This window comes from Myxine glutinosa, chromosome 10, assembly GCF_964187855.1.
Source record: "Myxine glutinosa chromosome 10, kmMyxGlut1.1, whole genome shotgun sequence".
Lineage (NCBI taxonomy): Eukaryota > Metazoa > Chordata > Myxini > Myxiniformes > Myxinidae > Myxine > Myxine glutinosa.
In genome coordinates this window covers 11,457,588-11,477,503 of record NC_136270.1, presented here as the reverse complement: position 1 = coordinate 11,477,503, position 19,916 = coordinate 11,457,588, and the positions used below count along the sequence as shown (strand labels likewise).

General features: G+C 42.2%; 1 protein-coding gene across 2 annotated transcripts in view; it reads right to left on the bottom strand.

The window, feature by feature from the left end:
- LOC137412503 (bone morphogenetic protein receptor type-2-like) overlaps positions 1 to 19,916 on the bottom strand; it is a 191,851-nt gene that overhangs the window by 8,884 nt on the left and 163,051 nt on the right. For both annotated transcript variants that reach the window (XM_078785327.1, XM_078785328.1), the window contains 2 exons: positions 18,678 to 18,792; positions 13,837 to 13,994 (listed from right to left, as the gene is read on the bottom strand). In XM_078785327.1, the coding sequence (XP_078641453.1) occupies positions 13,837 to 13,994; positions 18,678 to 18,792 (273 nt within the window). The remainder of the gene's footprint in view (positions 1 to 13,836; positions 13,995 to 18,677; positions 18,793 to 19,916) is intronic.

Sequence of the window (19,916 nt, the reverse complement as noted above, 5' to 3'; positions counted from 1 at the left end):
CTGCTTAATTGTCTTCATCCATCTTATGCTCCTGACTGCCACATCCCTTCCTCTTCTAACCCTCATCCGCTTTCCCTCACCCCCCATTTTCCCCTTGTTTCACACCTTTGGGACGATATTACACCCAGCTTCACATCTCAACAAAGCTTGAAAAATTCTGCAAACCAACATGTCTTTCAACCCCATAACTACCTGGAAATATCTTCTACACTCATTGATGCCCTCATTATGTTGCTATATTTGTTATGTTCATTTATAAATGCACGGCATAGGTTGAGATTTGATAAATAACATATTAAAATCTACAGCAAAAATGTTCAATATTTTGATTCCCTTTTTGCAACATATGGTCAATAATTCAAGAACCAGGGATCAAAAAGCACAGGTCTGTATTTTTTATTGTGATGCTTATATTTTCCTGATTTCCTCGATGAACATACATTTGTGAAACCACCAACCTGTGATTGTCGCACATGGTTAGCAAAGCAAGCAGATAATTGAACAAACATATATGGTCACGATTTAATGAAGTCCAGCTCTCTTATTTCACCCCTCGCCTGATACACAAGAGCATCACTGGGTTATCATGTTTTTATAAGGCCGCGTGGAACAAAAAATATTTTTTCAAATAAAGGATAGATATTAAAACTCGAACTAAAGCAAATTATATTTTGTTATACAAACATTCATCGTTACAACATAAAAAAGAGTTCTTACCAAAATACATTTTTCATTTTTTAGTAGTAACAGTCAGGAGCACCATAAGTGACGTGGGGCGATGGGCTCAAGTACTGCTGACCTGATATGTACGATGTAGGCAGTATGAATGAAGGTGATGGGTGATGCAAGTATTGTGGTGAAAATTTGAGGTTGCAAGTCTTGACTTTAGCAGTGTTCTTGGAGGATTTTGAAGTTTATAGCATTGAATGGCAAATTAATTGGCACCCCCCTTCCCATGCCTCCTCCCCCCAAGCCCTCTCCCTCCCACAGATCTCCCAATGTCCCTGCTCTCAAATGTTGTACTTGTGTGCTTCCCCCTCTCTCCCCATCTTGTCTCCCGCTCCCTTTATTTCGTCTTATGTGTCCGTTTGTTTTTTTTGTCATTAATGTTAGCTCTTACACGAGCCTCGATCTTGTATACAAAAAAAAAAAAAGAAAAAAAAAAGAAGCAGCAAGGTGACCTTCTGAGCACAAGAAAAAGCCTTCCAAACGCAGCTTTAAGCCAGCCACACCCTGAGGGAGCTCCTCAAAGAAATAGTCCGTGGGCTGAGTAGGGTTTACATGCGCACACCCCCCCCCCCCCCACAACCTAACTTCCCGGGTATGACCATGTACCCCCCACACTAGGGGTTAGGAAAAACCATGTTAACAGAAAAAAAACTCATTCCCAAGGTACCTCCCACGCATATTTTGATGTTACCCCCCTGTGTCGGTGATTTCCGAAAATTAGGGGTAGGCGAAATTCAAATGGCCATAACTTTTTACCTAGTCATCCTATGGTTGCATATGACCCCTCAAAATGTTTGTCCTGGGACACTCTTTACAATATGTGTTATATGCAAATGAGGTCACTAATGAGGTCACCAGAGGTCAAACTATGACATAATTTGGGGTTGCCCAAAATCCATGACCTTGAAAGTTAAAAATGACCTGAGGTAGGCAAGAAATTGGTAAAGGAATGTTTTATTATGCCTTTTTGATACTACATATATCAAGACAGTTTATGGAAAAAACAGCTTCGAAAAATTCCAAGTATTGACTGGTTGGCGGTCGTTTGAATTTAGAGGACGAATTCGAAAAATGACCAAAATTTGTTCTTTCAACCTCCAAAGCATCAATACTTGGTTTTGATGACAAAGATTTGCTAAATGGGTTCAAAGGTGGTATCATAACATAATATTCCAAAACTGGCTATAATCTGACATTCAAGGTCAGATTATCAAGGTCAAAGGTCAACTGGGTGCATAATTTTCTTTCAAGGAAAGTCATTGGCCAGTTCGCAATAATCACAAAACCAACCAAAAAAATTATTACAGTTATTTAAGAAATTATGTCACCATTCAGATCCAAGTTACACCATTCCCCGAGTGAATTATATGCCCCAAATAAAAGCTAACCTGTAAGATGTGACATTGATTGTGGTTCAACCAACTTCACTTCAGTTTAATGACGGAACTTAATCATCGTCGCTCTCACTTCCGCTCTCTTCACTTGAAGATGACATTTCATCGCCTTGGTCATTGTTATCATCTCCATCCTCCTCCTCATCATCACTGTTCTCACTCTCCAGTTTCTGTTCAAGGATATCCACCAGTTTGGTTGGCAAAATGTCATGATCTGTCCATTTTGGCTGCAGGGTCCCACTTTCGTCTACCCATCCATGTCCATGAATTGGATTCAGCATATCAGGATTTGGGATGTGAGCTCGCCTCCATATGGCAACTTGATAATTCGCACGTTCGGCATGCTGTTGCAGACAGCTTTTGCATGGGGGCAAGGAACCCATGTCGAACGACTTCTTGGGATCCAGGGTGCCTCCAGTGGCACACTTAGCCTGTAGTAGAAGGTACCTCAGTTCATTTACAGTTTTGACGTTTGGTTTCCCATACAGTGCACAAGTGAATTCCTCCAGCATGTGCTGGACGTCATTTTCCACTTCCCAACTTTCACCAACTCGACAGAATGCCTCCTGGAAATTGATACTCTTTTGGAGAAGTTTTATCGCTTTGATTTTCCCTTTCCCCTTGAAAGCACTCGTGCTGTCGCAGCCACTGAAAGCATGAAGGCCAAGTAATGCTGATCGTAAAACAGGTGAAACGGATTCTGCGATTTTGTTCATGTCCAAGCAACGTTTCGAATTGCCTTTCCCTGTTTCGAACAGTATTCTGATCCCCTCTAATCGACTAACATGGAACAACAAGATGAAGAAGATATCGCTGTCTGGACTGCGAACCCGCACACATTTGTACCCGACTTCCTTAGCGTACAGACAGTACAGAATGATCCGCGAGTCTGTTTCTTCCTGAGTTGACTTGAGACCAACAAGCTCCTCTACTGAAGTGGTTTCCCCATCAGATGTTAGACGGTATGCCCTCCCTTCTACAACAATGGTAACACTCCGATCCTTTAGTGAGCTTGTAAATTCACCACCACTCCAAGTGGACAATAGGATTCTTATCAGTTGTTCTTTGTTTTCATCATTGGTTAGGAAAACTCCCCAGTCTTTTGGTCTTCTTGTTTTTTCACCGCTTACGATGAGCTTATCTCCACAACCCCGCCTCCGTCGTTCTGCTGACTTGACTGAATCTGGCCTGTACATGTCTGTGCTGAAGAAAACATCATGCTTTGTTGTTAGAGACTTGAAAACCTTCTGAGCTATTTCCCCAAAAGTGTTTGGTATTTCCCTCATGTAATAGAAACAAGCACTTCCGTCCTCGATAACCAGACTGTCTTTGATATCAGGAGGTGCAGATGAACAGTCCTCGTCCAAATCCTTTACAAGATAGGCAAGTCCCTTAGACTTATCTGTCTTTGCCATATATCCATGTGCTCCTGCTAGACTCAATGGCACTGGTGTTACAGGATAGGTCAGTGCGAGTTTTGCTCCAGGAAGCTTTTGGGACTGAACTAGCAGTTGAAATGCGATGCTTCCCTGCTGCTTATACTCAACGGTTTTATTTGTGGAGGATTTGACGAGCACAGCCTTGTTCATATCTTCCATTGTTTTCAACTTTAGTCTTTTGATCGGCTCGAAGAAATTCTCATGTGTCTTCAGCCGTTCCTCTATAAAGTTTTTCTTCCGGTCTGCTCCTGCGGATTCTGCATGCAGAATGTCCCGTTCAACGTCAGAGCTGGCGGGTGCACCAGAAGAAAGGCAGTATAACTTGTCTGCATCCGGAAGTTCGAAGGGGTTATTGAAACTTGTCACAGCTTCTACAGTCCGTTTCACCTGCTTTTCACTGCGCTGCACTTCAGCATGACGTACATCCTTGTGTTTCTTCCCCGTCTCTGCATCTGGTGCCATGTCAGCCATGCTGTAGGTCGCTTGCAAGTACTCAGCCCTTTCTTTTGAAGTCAGTGCCCATCTCTGGTACGCCCCATAATTAGTCGAGATGCCAGATATCCCTGCTCCACTTCCACCCCCTCCCCTGGATTTCGCGTTTTTCATGAATGTCTCTTCAATAGTCTTGTCGACTGCACATCTATTCCCTGGTATGAATGATCGAGCTACAATTATTGCCCCCCGTTTCAACAAGTCCGTTGCTCCAGGATGAGACCTCTCGATATTTGCGATGAAAAGAGCAAAGAATGTCAAGTACCTAGCGTAGTTCTGACCATCGAAACTAAAGAAAAGATCAGGCATCAAGCCAAGACATTCACCATAGAGAACGAAGTCATTTGTCTTCATTGCCTCAAGTAATGCCAGGGCCAACCACACACGATCTATGTAGGACATCCATAGCTTAGCAGTTTTGCCAAGTTCACCTTGCCTTACACCATCACGAAACTTGAGGTCGTCTTCTATGTAAGATCTGAGGACTGTATCCTGCAAAACTGCTGCTTCAGTTTTGCTCCCCACTGACTGAATCAGTTCCATGATCAGATGCTTTGATTCCTGTGGACTTCCGTCAAAGGGCAATTTCTCGCCTCGGCCATCAAGGAAACGTACGAGCAGTAGGCGTTCCAACGACTCCACCAACACCTTGTGACAGTGAATAGACCGTCCGTAGTTCTTACCAGATATCACACCACTGATCGATCCTGGTGAAGACAGACCAGCTTCTAGTAGAATGTCGGACAATCCTGTACCTTTCATCATCTTGCCAATCATCTTTAGGTAAGCGCAGACCAGATGGAACGTCCCAATCATTACTATGTGGTTTTCATAGTATGTTGGGCTGTTCCAGATCAATGGATAGGCTTTCATACACACACCTAAATCAAAAGCTGTTATCACATAGTTCTGGCCAACCTCCTTGCTTCCCTCTTCCAAGTATCGCAGACACTCCTTCACGGCTCTGTTATCAGTTATAGGGTGGGGAATCACCCGGTAATATTCAACTGTACTCAGGTTGCATGGAGTCTCCCCAGTAAGCGAAATGTACCCACCCCATCCAGGTATACGCTGCTGAACTGTTCCTGCATGCAGCCGGATAAGGAGCCAAAGTAGGTTTTTAACCATTGCGTTCTGATAGGCCTCCTTGCCACCATCTACATCTGAATCGACGACCTCGTAGCCAGGGCTTCGTCTCCGGCCTAGGTAACAATCATCTAACTCGACATCCATTGGTTCCGTCAATGTACGTTGTCCCGTCCTCTGGATCGAAGGTATTGGAGGCTTAACCCCGCCTGGGGATTCTCCTGGTGCAGTCACCAGCTCTTGTAACATGATCCCATGAGACCTATGAATGGACCCTGCACCAGAAATGTCATTTATGAATTCATCATAGTTGTCAAAATCTGAGTGGAATGTAGAAGGACAGGACGGGTTGCGTATGATTGACACAGGTAGTAATGAAGATGTTGTCTGTACAGCTACAGCTATTGCAGTTTCAACTTCTAGCAAGAATGAATAGTTTTCTGAATGTCCAAGTTTGTTCATCAATTTTACGAGTTCTGCGCTGCGGAATAGATGGTGCAGGGTCATTCCAAGCAGAACATGCTTTGGAAGTTTCCACCGACCATGGGTAACAGCCCTGCATACGTCTTGCCCCAATGAATTAGCTAGTCGGTTTACCCTAACAGACTCAACATCTTCATTCCCTGAAAGAAGACACTTCAGAAAGTTCTCTCGAGTTTTTGGCAATATGTCTTGGGTTGGAAGGGACTGAACAGTGGGTGGCCAAGCCATTTGTTCTGTAGCTTCAAATTTGTCAAGGATATCGTTTCGCAAATTTCGAGCCGTTTCTCTGGACCTATCAACAGAACGAAGTGTGTATGTTGCTTTGACAGCAGTGCCTACATCACACTTGAGATTATACACCAGGTAAGATTTGAAACGTCCATCATCACTGATGGGACAGAAACCTAATGTGTCTTTGTACAGGTCACATTTCTCTAATTTGTTTTTCAGATTTTCCCCCCTGTAACTTGGATTTGAATGGGGAGTTTTAGCTAGTTCAGATACATATATGTTTCTCAAGTCGGACAACCTGAGCACATCTTTCTCCTTTACAACATTTTCATTTATCAGTTCACATATTCTATTGAATGATTGTTCATGTGCTTTCTCAAGTGAAGCTTGTTGCTCAATGTGTCCAGGATTGCTACTTCTCCACTTCTCAGGTCTCTGCATGTACTGACATCGACAACTCCGATGGTACATGGTCTCGCATGCAAAAAGGTCAAAACCGGATATGCGCAGAAGAAGTTTCGAGTCTTGTTTCTTTTCGGCCTCCCGAATAACTGCTTCACCACCTCCGCGTTCAAATTTTGTAGTTGGTTCAGTTGTCCAAGCGCCACGTACTTTTATAGCCTTTTTCCAAACCTTGTTACAGAAGACACAGTCTGGTTGAAATAAGACATCATCTTTTTCGGTAGATGATCTTCGTGACTCCCGTCTTTTCCCCAAGTCAAGAGATTCGTTTGGCTGTGGAATTAACCGGTTCAAGTTAGACGTGAAGCGTTGGTAACAGTCCCTGTGATACCCGTGGTAAATGGAGTAGGTTGATGGAATCTGCCTGCAGACATCTTCCATTCGATTCGGGGATTCGAAAGGTTGAAATAACCGTTTTTCACTGATTTGCAAAAGTCTTTTTAACCTGGCATCTGGATCTTTCGAATTCTTGAGAAATATAAAGTCTTGGCACTTGGAGTCTTTCATGTGAATGATACAAACGTTTTCTATCGATTCTCTGGGTGCCTGACCATCTTCAGCTTTACCCTTCTTTGCCGAGCCTACATCTTCCGAGTCTGCATGGTCTTTCTGGTCTTCAGACTTTCTCTTCCTCACAGGGCGCTCCATGCTGCCTGAAAGAAATAGGTACATTGCAGTTTGTCTTCATGCATTGTTTGGGCCATTTGGGCCATCCTCTAAATTCAAACGACCGCCAACCAGTCAATACTTGGAATTTTTCGAAGCTGTTTTTTCCATAAACTGTCTTGATATATGTACTATCAAAAAGGCATAATAAAACATTCCTTTACCAATTTCTTGCCTACCTCAGGTCATTTTTAACTTTCAGGGTCATGGATTTTGGGCAACCCCCCAAATTACGTCATAGTTTGACCTCTGGTGACCTCATTAGTGACCTCCTTTGCATATAACAGATCATTGTAAAGAGTGTCCCAGGACAAACATTTTGAGGGGTCATATGCAACCATAGGATGACTAGGTAAAAAGTTATGGCCATTTGAATTTCGCCTACCCCTAATTTTCGGAAATCACCGACACAGGGGGGTAACATCAAAATATGCGTGGGAGGCACCTTGGGAATGAGTTTTTTTTTCTGTTAACATGGTTTTTCCTAACCCCTAGGGTGGGGGGTACATGGACATACCCGGGAAGTTAAGTTGTGGGGGGGGGGGGTGCATGTAAACCCAACTCAGCCCACTTGCGATTATTCTTGAGTGATTAACACAATCACATGACATTCTGGCAAAAGGAATATACACCGGCACGAATCTCATTCATTTTTAGGCAAACTTTCAGGCAAACATAATTTCCTGTAATTTTCCTATTTAGAATCAAATTGTAAAATTTATACCAAAAATGGCATCCAAGGCCTACACGACACATTGCTTACTGACATCATCTCCTCTTGTAACGATTGTGTGGCTCTCAATGGAATGCTTTGATTTCCTCTCACTGTCAAGGTTAGAGCACTCCAAGAGAGTGTTCTGGGCCCAGTCCTATTCCTGATCTTCATTAATGATCTCTCTGACTCTCTGAAAAATCCTTTATGTATTTGTTGAAAACTCCACCATCTGCCGTGACATCCCTCATCCTTCAGAAGGCCGGCTGCAGCCTCTTTCCTCACTTCAGACTTTTATAAAATTACAAATTGGCCAAACACTTGGAATATGGCATTCAATTCTGACAAATCTCACATTCTCATATTCATTCTCTCTTTCTCTTTCTCTCTCTGGAAAGACCATCTGCCAACCTCCTCAATCCCCCAACTACTTTCTTACCAATCCCCTTGAGGAAGTTCAGTCACTCAAACTCATGGGTCTCACTATCAGTCATGGCTGGTTCTCTTGCCTCACATCTTCTTGCTCAGCTTGACGCCGTGGGAGCCAATACTTTCAAGAGCATTGGACTCTTCCATGCCGAAGCTGAATCTATGGGCCTAACACTTTCTCTGTCGTCTACCACCTCCTTTCTGGTATTGCACCCTCTGATCTTTACCTGCTTTGCCCCTCCCCCCCCAACCCCTCCCACGTTTCTGAAGGACACATGCGATCCACCATCCACCTTCTGGTGAAGCTACCTAAATCCACAATCACTGCTCACCTCCACTTGTCCGTTCCTCTTTTTTCTGCCTTTGGAAGCAAATTCCTCATTCTCTTAAATCTCATTCTTCTCTCTAGGTCTTTCAAGACAGCGGTTCACCATCATCTCAGATCATCCCAAATCTAAAGCCATGTTTTTTGTACACTTGTACTTTTTTGTACCCTACCCCTCCACCTTCCAAATTTCCAGTTTTTCCTTCTCTATCCATCTTGTCCACCACATCACACACACACCCACCAAAATCCCATCTCCCACTGCAGGGGAAGGATGGGGGCTAAATTTCTCAACTGTTCAGCAAAGACGATGCCATTTGGATGATAATAAATGCACTTCTGAGCAATCGTGACATTCAAGAAAATGAATGATGTAATCGTATCATATCAGAACGTCCCTTCACTTAAGAAAAAAAGTGATCATCGGAGATGAAATATAATGATTACTTGTAATTGAGGTTTCTCTTGATTGATATATTTAAAGATGTATCTGTTGTGCACATGTACAGCATTTCTGTTGTTGTTGTTGTTGTTTTCGTATGCAGCCTGTGGCTACTGGTTGCATCATTTTTCTGGAAGCACGTTTGCCGCTGATGCAGTGCCCCAATTACCAGTGAGCTGGTACTGAATTTGCCGAACTCGGAAGGTTGACAGGCTAAATCAACCCCCCTGGTGTTAATGCAACGATCGACCGGGATTTGAACTCGGGATCAGGCAGCACCCTAACCGTTAAGCCAACACCCGGCTCTACAATTTCTGTTGAAAAGGATTCTCAAATGAGATACTCACAACAATCCAATAAATGTGAAGAAAGTAGGAGATATTCAGATGAATAAATAAACAAGAATACGTCATGCAGAGCACGATACTTGCGAAATCCGCCCCCCCCCCCCCAAAAGTTGCCATTGATACAGCAAATTGTCCATTTCATGAAGATTCAAATTTACGATCTTGATCAAAGCTCGGGTCAACAGGATGAAAAGTGACGATTTTTCAGATGAAAAATGATGATTTTAGAAGTTTGACCTTGAGGTGACCTTTGACCTTTTGACCTCAAAATTACTTCATTTCCCAATTTAGTGACAATATACAAATGCTATTCAATTTTCAAGTCAATCGGATTTAAAATGGCGATTTTAGAAATTTGACCTCCAGATGATCCTTGACCTTACCTCAAAATCAATAGGCTTCTCAATTGGGACGACCTATACAACTTGGTGAAGTTTCGCGACGATCGGTTTGGAATTGTTACCTGTTGGCCGGTGACAAACAGATAGACAAACAGGCAGACAGACAGACAGAACCACAAACGCAACCGACCAATATACTTGAAAAATCTTCGATTTTGCAAGTAATTAACGAACAAAACATAACATGGTGTGTACTTTTACAGGGCCATATACATATTATGTACAGATAAAAGGTTAATGTTACCCAACACACATCTTTTTATATTCTTCTTCCCTCCCAAACCCCTTTCCCTTTTCTGAATACATGTATATAGATGGCCATAGTTAATGTAATTTAGAGGAAGACTTGGACAAATAAGGGAAGTGGGGGAGTAAAGGCTTGGTGATGTAATGGTTAGAGCGTCTGCTCTGACTCTGAGGTCGGTGAATCAAACCCCGGATGAGTCATACCAAAGACTTTGTACAGTCGTGGCCAAAAACAATGGCACCATTGCACCTTTTTCAAATAATGCACCATTTCTTCCAGAAAATTGCTTAAATTAAAAATTATTTTGTTATCCACATGTGTATTTCTTCAGTTTGCAGTGGAACAAAACAAAAAAAAGCTGAAAATTTTACTAAATCCTCGCTTATTCCACAAATAAATCCTAAAATGGCCTGGACATCATTATTGGCACCTTTTAGAAGTTGTTAGAAATAATTAGATTTCAAGCAGGTGATTCACCTTTACTTTGGAAATGAACTCACCTGTGGCGATTTGCAGGTGCTTGCAATATAAAAATCACTCACTGAACCAGTTTGAATAGATAAAAGGAGTCATTCTGCTGTTTTGTGCCAGTGTGTGTTTTGATGTCACCGGAGCATGGAGAAAAGAAAGAAAACCAAAGAATTGTGTGATAAGGTCAGACACAAGATTGAAGCCAAGCATGGACAATCTCAAGGCTACAAGTCCATCTCCAGAGACCTTGATGTTCCTGTGTCCACCATATGCAATGTTATCAGGAAGTTTAAGGCCCATGGCACTGTAGCCAACCTCCCTGGACGTGGCCGCAAGAGAAAACTTGATCGAAGATTGCAGCGAAGGATTGTTCGAATGGTGGAGAAAGCACCTCGATCAACTGCCAAACAGATTCAAGCTGACCTTCAGACACAAGGTACGACAGTTTGAAATCGCACCATCCGTCACCAACTCAGTGAAAGGAAAGGGGATTCTATGGTCGGATACCCAGGACTGAGAGAGAGAGACATAAGAAAGCTTGACTGAAGTTTGCCAAAACCCTTCTGGGAGTTGTATACATATTGTTATATACACAACATATTGTGTTGTGTCCTGTGGACAGATGAGGCCAAACTAGAGCTTTTTGGTAAAGCACATCATCTCTATGTTTACAGAAAACAAAATGAAGCCTTCAAAGAAAACAACACCTTCCCTACAGTCAAACATGGAGGAGGTTCAGTGATGTTTTGGGGTTGCTGTGCTGCCTCTCGCACTGCGTGCCTTGAATGTGCGCATTGCATCATTAAATCAGGAGATTACCACGACATTTTGGAGCGCAATGTTCAACCCAGTGTCAGAAAGCTGGGTATCCATCGAAGGTCATGGGTCTTGCAGCAGGACAATAACCCCAAACACTTCAAAAAGCACCCCGGAATGGTTCAAGACAAAACGCTGGACTGTTCTTAAGTGGCCAGCAATAAGTCCAGATCTAAATCCCATTAAACACCTGTGGGGAGATCTGAGAACAGCAGTTGGGAGAAGGCACACTTCAACTCTGGGAGAACTGGAGCAGTTTGCACAAGAAGAGTGGGCCAAACTGCCAGTAGAGAGGTGTAGGAAGCTCATGCATGGCTATAAGAAGCGCTTGATTGCAGTTTGTTTGTTTTTCCCCCAAAGGCCGTGCTACCAAATATTAAGTGTCGGGAGTCAATAATTTTATCAATGCCATTTCTTTTTATTTTCTGATTTAAAGGGATATATTAAGTTTTGAATTAAAAAAAACAAAAAACAAAGGTTCTGTAATATTAACAGTGAAACAAAGAATTGTGAAGACCAAATACTTTTGTTAATATCAACTTATCTTTGGAGAAAATTGAGAGTTATTTGAAAAAAGTGCAAGGGTGCCAATATTTTTGGCCACGACTGCACGTGCTGCTTCTTTGGTTGACGTTCAGCATTTAAAAGGTTAAGAGCACGGAGAATCCCCATTGGTTGGCATTCATGGGGAGGAGGATATTCCTCCTTAGGAAAAATTGTGTGTTTGTTGTGTTTGCGTGTGTACGTGTGTGTGTTTGTACGTGTATACAGTACATTCAGAAAGTATTCAGACCCCTTCACTTTTTTCACATTTTGTTATGTTGCAGCCTTATGCTGAATTCGTTTAAATTCATTTTTTCCCTCATCAATCTACACTCAGTACCCCCATAATGACAAAGAGAAAACAGGATTTTAGAAAGTTTTGCAAATTTATTAAAAAGAAAAAACTGAAATATCACATTAACATTGACTGAAATATCACAAAGACAAATATCACATTGTCTTTCAGTGAGGAGAGGCTTCCATCTGGCCACTCTGCCATAAAGCCCAGATCGGTGGAGTGTTGCAGTGATGGCTGTCTTTCTGGAAGTTTCTCCCATCTCCACACAGGATCTCTTGAGCTCAGCCAGAGTGACCATCGGCTTCTTGGTCACCCCTCTTACCAAGGCCCTTCTCCCCCGATTGCTCAGTTTGGCCGGGTGGCCAGCTCGAGGAAGAGCCCTGGTTGTTCCAAACTTCTTCCATTTAAGAATTATGGAGGCCACTGTGCTCTTGGGAACCTTCAATGCAGCAGAATTTTTTTTGTAGCTTCCCCAGATCTGTGCCTCGACACAATCCTGTCTCTGAGCTCTGCAGGCAGTTCCTTCGACCTCATGGCTTGGTTTTTGCTCTGATATGCATTGTCAGCAGTGAGACCTTATATAGACAGGTGTCTGCCTTTCCAAATCATGTCCAATCAATTGAATTTACCACAGGTGGACTTCAATCAAGGTCTAGGAACATCTCAAAGATGATCAAGAGAAATGGGATGGAACCTGAGCTAAATTTCAAGTGTCAGAGCAAAGGGTATGAATACTTATGTAAATGTGATATTTCAGTTTTTTCTTTTTAATAAATTTGCAAGACTTTCTAAAATCCTGTTTTCTCTTTGTCATTATGGGGTATCGAGTGTAGATTGATGAGGGAAAAAATGAATTCAAACGATTTCAGCAAAAGGCGCAACGTAGCAAAATGTGAAAAAAGTGAAGGGGTCTGAATACTTTCTGAATGCACTGTATATGTACATGTGTGTGTGTATGTGTGTACATGTAGGTGTGTGTGTGTGTGTACATGTAGGTGTATGTGTGTACATGTGGGTGTATGTGTGTTCATGTAGGTGTATGTGTGTACATGTGTGTGTGTGTGTACATGTGTGTGTACATGTGTGTGTACATGTGTGTGTACATGTGTGTGTGTGTGTGTGTGTGTGTGTGTGTGTGTGTGTATGTACATGTGTGTGCCCGTGTGTGTGTGTGTGTGTGCATCTGTATGTGTGTATGTCTGTGTATTGTTAATACACGGCTTCCTTCTTGTGACAACAGTGCAGTAATTGGTCTTTATTTTGATTAATCTGGGACTCCCCTCCAAACACGCCTTCCCTCCCCTGCCCACCCCTCTCCCCCCCCCCCCTCCACCACATGACTCCTCCTTTTCCCCAAAGTTTAATACGTATTTTTAAGGCACTCCCTAGTGGTGAGGGTCCATGAGCAACTCATCCTGCCGCAGCATCACAAAAAACAAAAACAAATAATTAATGTATCAATAAATTATAATACATTTCACTTCATAGGCTTTGACTTGCAGTTCCTATTTGACTAGTAGTAGTCCTTAAACTGGTTGTAATGGAGAGCAATACTTAATTTATCTGTCACGGATCAACAGATTTAGATTTTTTTCAATAAAAAAAATATCCATCGAGTTTATGTGAAGTAGAGTTGAAGTTTTTATTTTATTTTTCAAAAGGTTTCATCTACCAAAATGTGCCGTTCTAAAGAGATTGTGTTACATCAAGCATCCCATACAAGGGAACTCCATCCAGTGCATTGTAATTATCATGAAATCTTTACGTTCTGAAATGCACATTCATACTCGTTACTCCCACCCAGATCCTACACTCAAACACACCTCGCTAATTGCTGGAGCATCGTCATCTCCACTGCTCGAACCACGTCGAGACAAGCGCATCGAGAAGCCCAGATCTCCCAGCACGCAGGAGCCATCACTGCGAACTAGTATGTTTTGACTGTTCAGGTCACGGTGGGCTATTGCTGGCTTTGCTTCTCCTGCACTCGAGGAAGTAATGAGGATTAGTATACTGAAAGACCAATGATAAATACAAACAAGTAGAGCTACCTTCAAAGTACACCACCGCCATTCCAAATAAATAAATAAATAAGTAACACACCCTCCAGCGCGCGACATTGCCGGGCCCCTTTGGCAAGCTTGGTAACATTGCCCCATAGAGTGGGTTCCCTGCTATGTTGTTAATAATCATGAAGATAACAAGTGAATCCTCTTGGATTGCGCTGAGGTTCGGGCATGGAATTTCTAGGAGGAAGTATAATTTGTATGCAATGAAAGTACATGTAATATGGGATCGAGTAAGATCGAGTAAGCTTCACCAGTGCGCGTGCGCGAATTTACGTCACGTCGGCAGCGAGAAGGCGTTCCCCAACACGAACCAATCAGGAACTGCCACGCCCACTTATATGATCTCAGAATTCCTGTGACAGGAATTAGCGTTACACTGGCTGGAAGTCATTCGCTAGAGGCGCTTCCTCAGCGCCAATCACCAGTGCGCGTGCGCGAATTTACGTCACGTCGGCAGCGAGAAGGCGTTCCCCAACACGAACCAATCAGGAACTGCCACGCCCACTTATATGATCTCAGAATTCCTGTGACAGGAATTAGCGTTACACTGGCTGGAAGTCAATCGCTAGAGGCGCTTCCTCAGCGCCAATAAAATGACCAACCCCTGGTGGCTCCCGTAAGGAGCAAGTGCTTCTAATAACTAGAATGGCACTCAGTAGAGAGCATACCTCCAACTGGATGGCCATATTACTTAATGGTGAAGAATCATTTTTAAAATTCTACAAGCTGGATCCGGATCTTCACCAAAAATTGAATCGATTCTTCTTTGTCACACACACAACCTGTGCAACAAGTTTCGTCTAAATCCATCCATAACCTTTTGAGATATCCTGCTATGTATCGTTTTTGAACCCAATCTCCCAATGGTGAAGAATCACTTAAAAATTATATAATTCTCATATCCAAATCCATATTCAGATCTTCACCAAAACCGAATCGAATCGTCCTTGTCAAACACCCAACCGGTGCACCAAGTTTCGTCCAAATAGGTCCACAACCTTTTGAGATATCCTGCTATGTATCGTTTTGACCCCATCTCCCAATGGTGAAGAATCACGTAAAATTCTAGTAGCCGGATCCGAATCCGGATCTTCACCAAAATCTAATCATTCCGTCGGTGTCACATATGCTACATCTCTGCCAATTTTTTTCCAAATCCATCAACAACCTTTTGAGATATTTTGTTTACAGATGGACAGACAGGGGTGAACACATAACCTCCTCATCCACCTTTGGTGGTGGAGGTAATAATAATGATAATAAATATAATACATCGAGAATATTATCCTTTCTCATTTATATATATATATATATATAAATACAGTCACGTGAAAAAGTAAGTACACCCCATGTAAAGTTTTGACTTTTTCAACATATTTCAACATACAGCTATTTGATCTTCATTTCAACAATATTGATAGATAAAGGTGATATAATATAACAAATATCATGAAACATTTACATTTTGTAGTCCATTGTATAATCTAAATAAACATAAATGCAAATTTCGCATGTGGAAAAAGTAAGTACACCCCTACATTTATCACTACTTCAAATACCTAAAATTAGAATCAGGTGCACCAGCTCAGGTGCAAATGATGAGAACATCGTTAGGAAGGATCTTGGAGGAACCTGTCTTATTTAAACCTCAGACATTTTGTTTGGTTTGCTCTTTGTTGTTAAAGTGTGCGGCATCACCATGCCGAGATCAAAAGAGCGCTCTGAGGCCTTCAGAAAGAAGGTTATAGATGCCGACGAGTCTGGGAAGGGATTTAAAAAGATCTCCAAGCAATTTTAAATCAATCATTCGACTGTCCGGAAGATCATCGACAAGTGGAGAAGATTCCAAACAACTGCCAACTTGTTCAGGCCAGGCCGCCCCAGCAAGTTCAGCCCGAGAGCAGACCGCAAGATGCTGAAAGAAGTCTCCAAGAACCCCAGAATGTCATCACGGGACCCACAGATAGCTCTTGCCACTGTTGATGTCAAAGTGCACGAGTCTTCCATTAGAAAGAGGCTGCACAAATTTGATTTACATGGGAGGTGTGCCAGGAGGAAACCTTTGCTGTCCAGAAAGAACATCAGGGCAAGACTAAAGTTTGCCAATGAACCAATTGAGTTTGCCAATGAATGGCCAAAGACCAGCACTTCTGGAACAATGTGCTCTGGATAGATGAGTCAGAGGTAGAGCTATTTGGCCACAGTACCAGAAGACATGTTTGGCGAAAACTAAAGACAGCATTTGACCACAAGAACCTGATACCAACTGTAAAGCATGGTGGTGGAAATATTATGGTTTGGGGCAGCTTTGCTGCATCAGGGCCTGGGCAGCTTCGCTGCATCAGTGCCTGGGCAGCTCACCATCATGGAATGCACTATGAATTCTTCATTGTACCAGAGGGTGCTTGAGGATAATGTGAGGCCATCTGTCGGAAAGTTGAAGCTCAACTGAAGGCGGACCTTGCAACATGACAATGACCCTAAACATACCAGTAAATCCACAAAGGAATGGCTGAAAAGAAAGAAATGGAGGGTTCTGGAATGGCCAAGTCAAAGCCCGGATCTAAATCCCATCGAGATGTTGTGGGGGGATTTGAAACGAGCTGTGCATGCAAGAAACCCCTCAAACATCGCACAGCTGAAAGAATTCTGCATGGAGTGGGCAAAAATTTCTCACAGTCGATGTCAGAGACTGGTAGACAGTTATAAGAAACGCCTACTTGAGGTTGTTTCTGCCAAAGGGGGCAATACCACCTATTAGAGCCAAGGGTGTACTTACTTTTTCCACATGCAAAATTTGCATTTATGTTCATTTAAATTACTAGGGCGTGCCCGTACGTGGGTGCAAAAAAACATGCGTGCAAACAACAACAACAAAAAAAAACTTTGAAACCACGTGGCAGTAACGACCACAGAACCCCCCCCCCCTCTATTTACATGAAATGGTTTGGTCCATTCGCAAAGCCAAAGCGAACGGCTTGCGAGTACGGTAGAACCCCCCCCTCTATTTACATGAAATGGTTTGGTTCATTCGCAAAGCCAAAGTGAACGGCTTGCGAGTACGGTGACCATACCTTGGGAACCACTTGTCCGATTAATTTCAAACCTTGAAAAGGCACATCCTCGGGTCCCCAGCAATATACCTGGCAAGTTTCAAGTATATCGGACCCGTGGTTGTCGAGAAACAGCGGTCACAGACAAACACACACACACACACACAGACACACACACATACACACAGAGATTACTGGAATTATAGATAGATACAATTGACTACAAAATGTAAATGTTTCATGATATTTGTAATATTATATCACCTTTATCTATCAATATTGTTGAAATGAAGATCAAATAGCTGTATGTTGAAATATGTTGAAAAAGTCAAAACTTTACATGGGGTATACTTACTTTTTCACATGACTGTATATATATATATATACACACTTAAATGTATTGCTTTCCTGCTGTGTGTTGCCAATCCCGTGTTATTTATTTCCTCCCTCTTTTGCACAGCACAAGATACATTTATCTAAAAACAAATTCCTTTCCATGACAGAAGCTTTCGCAATGAGACCCACATGTCACAATGCCAGGCAGCGCTTTAGGCCTTTCGAGGACTTCCAGGAAATGGTTCTAAGTGAAACTGAAAAGCCCATTTCCTGCCATAATTTCCTTACAATAACGATCGAATATTTTGAGCCTTATCAGGTTGCACATGACTGAATTGAGCTTTACAAAAAATATACACAGCACTTACAAAGTCGTGGGAAAATCATTCGTGATCAAATGAAAGACCAAATACTGCATTGAGTCATCAGAAGGAACCTGGATAGGATTCGGGTTTCACTTGCTATTCATCTACCCTCAAACCCATCCAGGTGAAGATATTACTTCATGAAACAAAAATGCTTGTTATTTCAATTTAACAGGTGCCTGCAACAGTGAATTATCTAACCTCACTGACACCATACTTCGTATGGAGTAGAAACATTGATGGAAGTTCATTTTGCACATGAAGCCTTTCATGGAGTACTCTTTTGCAATTTTGCACATTAACTCTTTTAAGCCCTTCCTTCATATTTTCTTCAATCATTTGCTGCATTCGCTGTTATTTTCATTAAAAAACACACACACACACACACACACACACACACACACACACACACACACACACACACACACACACACACACACACACACACACACACACACACACACACACACACACACACACACACATTCTATTTTCACATAGATCCTGTTTCCATTTTTTCTCAGCCGATGTTTGTAAATCTATCAGCAACAGCCTGCGCTGCTCAGCTATTGCCTCTACAAGTATCACTTTACAGTCTTTCACATGTTTTAAGTCTCTGCAAACCGTTTTTAGCTCGTATTCTGCATATTTCACATACATCTCCATCATATTTTCCCAATCCTCCTGTACCATACTGTATTGGCCTCTGCCAAGATTATATGCTATAAAAATGTTTCTTTAAGTAAAAAAAACAAACTTTGGTGATGTTGCAATACAATGTCAACTTAATCATCAATTAATTTGAATGTGCAATGTTTTTTATACGAATAAAGAATTGTACCGTTCTTGACGATTTCAGCATGGAGGTAGGCAAGACCACGAGTCAGTCCATGAGACAATTTGCACAATGTTAGCCAATCGCTTGTTTGCCGAGTCAGAAAGTCTGCCAGCGAGCCCTGCACACAGCCACACAATATCTTAGGAGAAGCTATAAACAATAGTATGCAAGTAAAATCGTATGGAGAGGCCATATAGCAATTCAAATTATTTTACTGCTCAGTGTGCTATTGCCTTCGTGTGTGTGTGTGTGTGTGTGTGTGTGTGTGTGTGTGTGTGTGTGTGTGTGTGTGTGTATGTGTATGTGTGTGTGTGTGTTTTGTTTTTTTACACTCATGTGTAAAGGTAATACAAAGTTGTATTTCAAAACAATTTTTTTTACAAGAAAGTGAAGTACATAACATGGCATTTATTTGTGGAAAAGAACATCGAGGAGATGCGCACCATTTCGTCTCACACATTCCTCTAATCTTGGACGCCAATTAATTCATGACGTTCTGCAACATGGCCACGTCAATATCATTCATTACGTGTCTGATGTTTTCCTTAAGTTAATGAAGAGTTTGTGGACGGTTAACATACACTTTGTCCTTTAGATATGACCACAAGAAATAATCACATGCAGTCAAATCGGGTGACCTCACTGGCCATGGAATATCGTCTTTTCTGGAAATGACATGCTTTGGAAAGAGCACCCTTACAGTAGTCATGGACACTCTGGCGGTGTGGGAGGTTGCACCATCTTGCTGAAACCACGTCATTGGGGTCACTTCTACAAATGTTTAATTATCTGGAGAGGAAGTTAGAAACCATATCGGTATATTGAACTGCAGTAATAGTGACGGCATTTCCGTTATCGTTCTCAAAGAAGTAAGGCCCTATGATGCCGAACGATGAAAGTGCACACCACACTGACTTTGGGACTGAGTAACGGTTTCAGGTGCATTTCTCTTGTCTTTTCTTCTGCCCAAAAACAAGTATTTTGCTTGTTGACATGGCCACAAAGATGAAAATGTGCTTCATCAGACATGAACAAATTGTTAGCAATGTTTTGGTTTTCATTTCCATCCATAAATGAATGCATTCCCTCAAAAAAAATATTGCGGGCAATCTCATCAGCTTGGCTTAATTCCTGGACAGTTTGAATTTGATGGGGATAAAAGTTTAAATCCTTATGCAATATGCAGCGTAGTGACGAGTGAGAAATTCTTAAGGCTGATGCATGCTTTCGGCTGGAGCGATG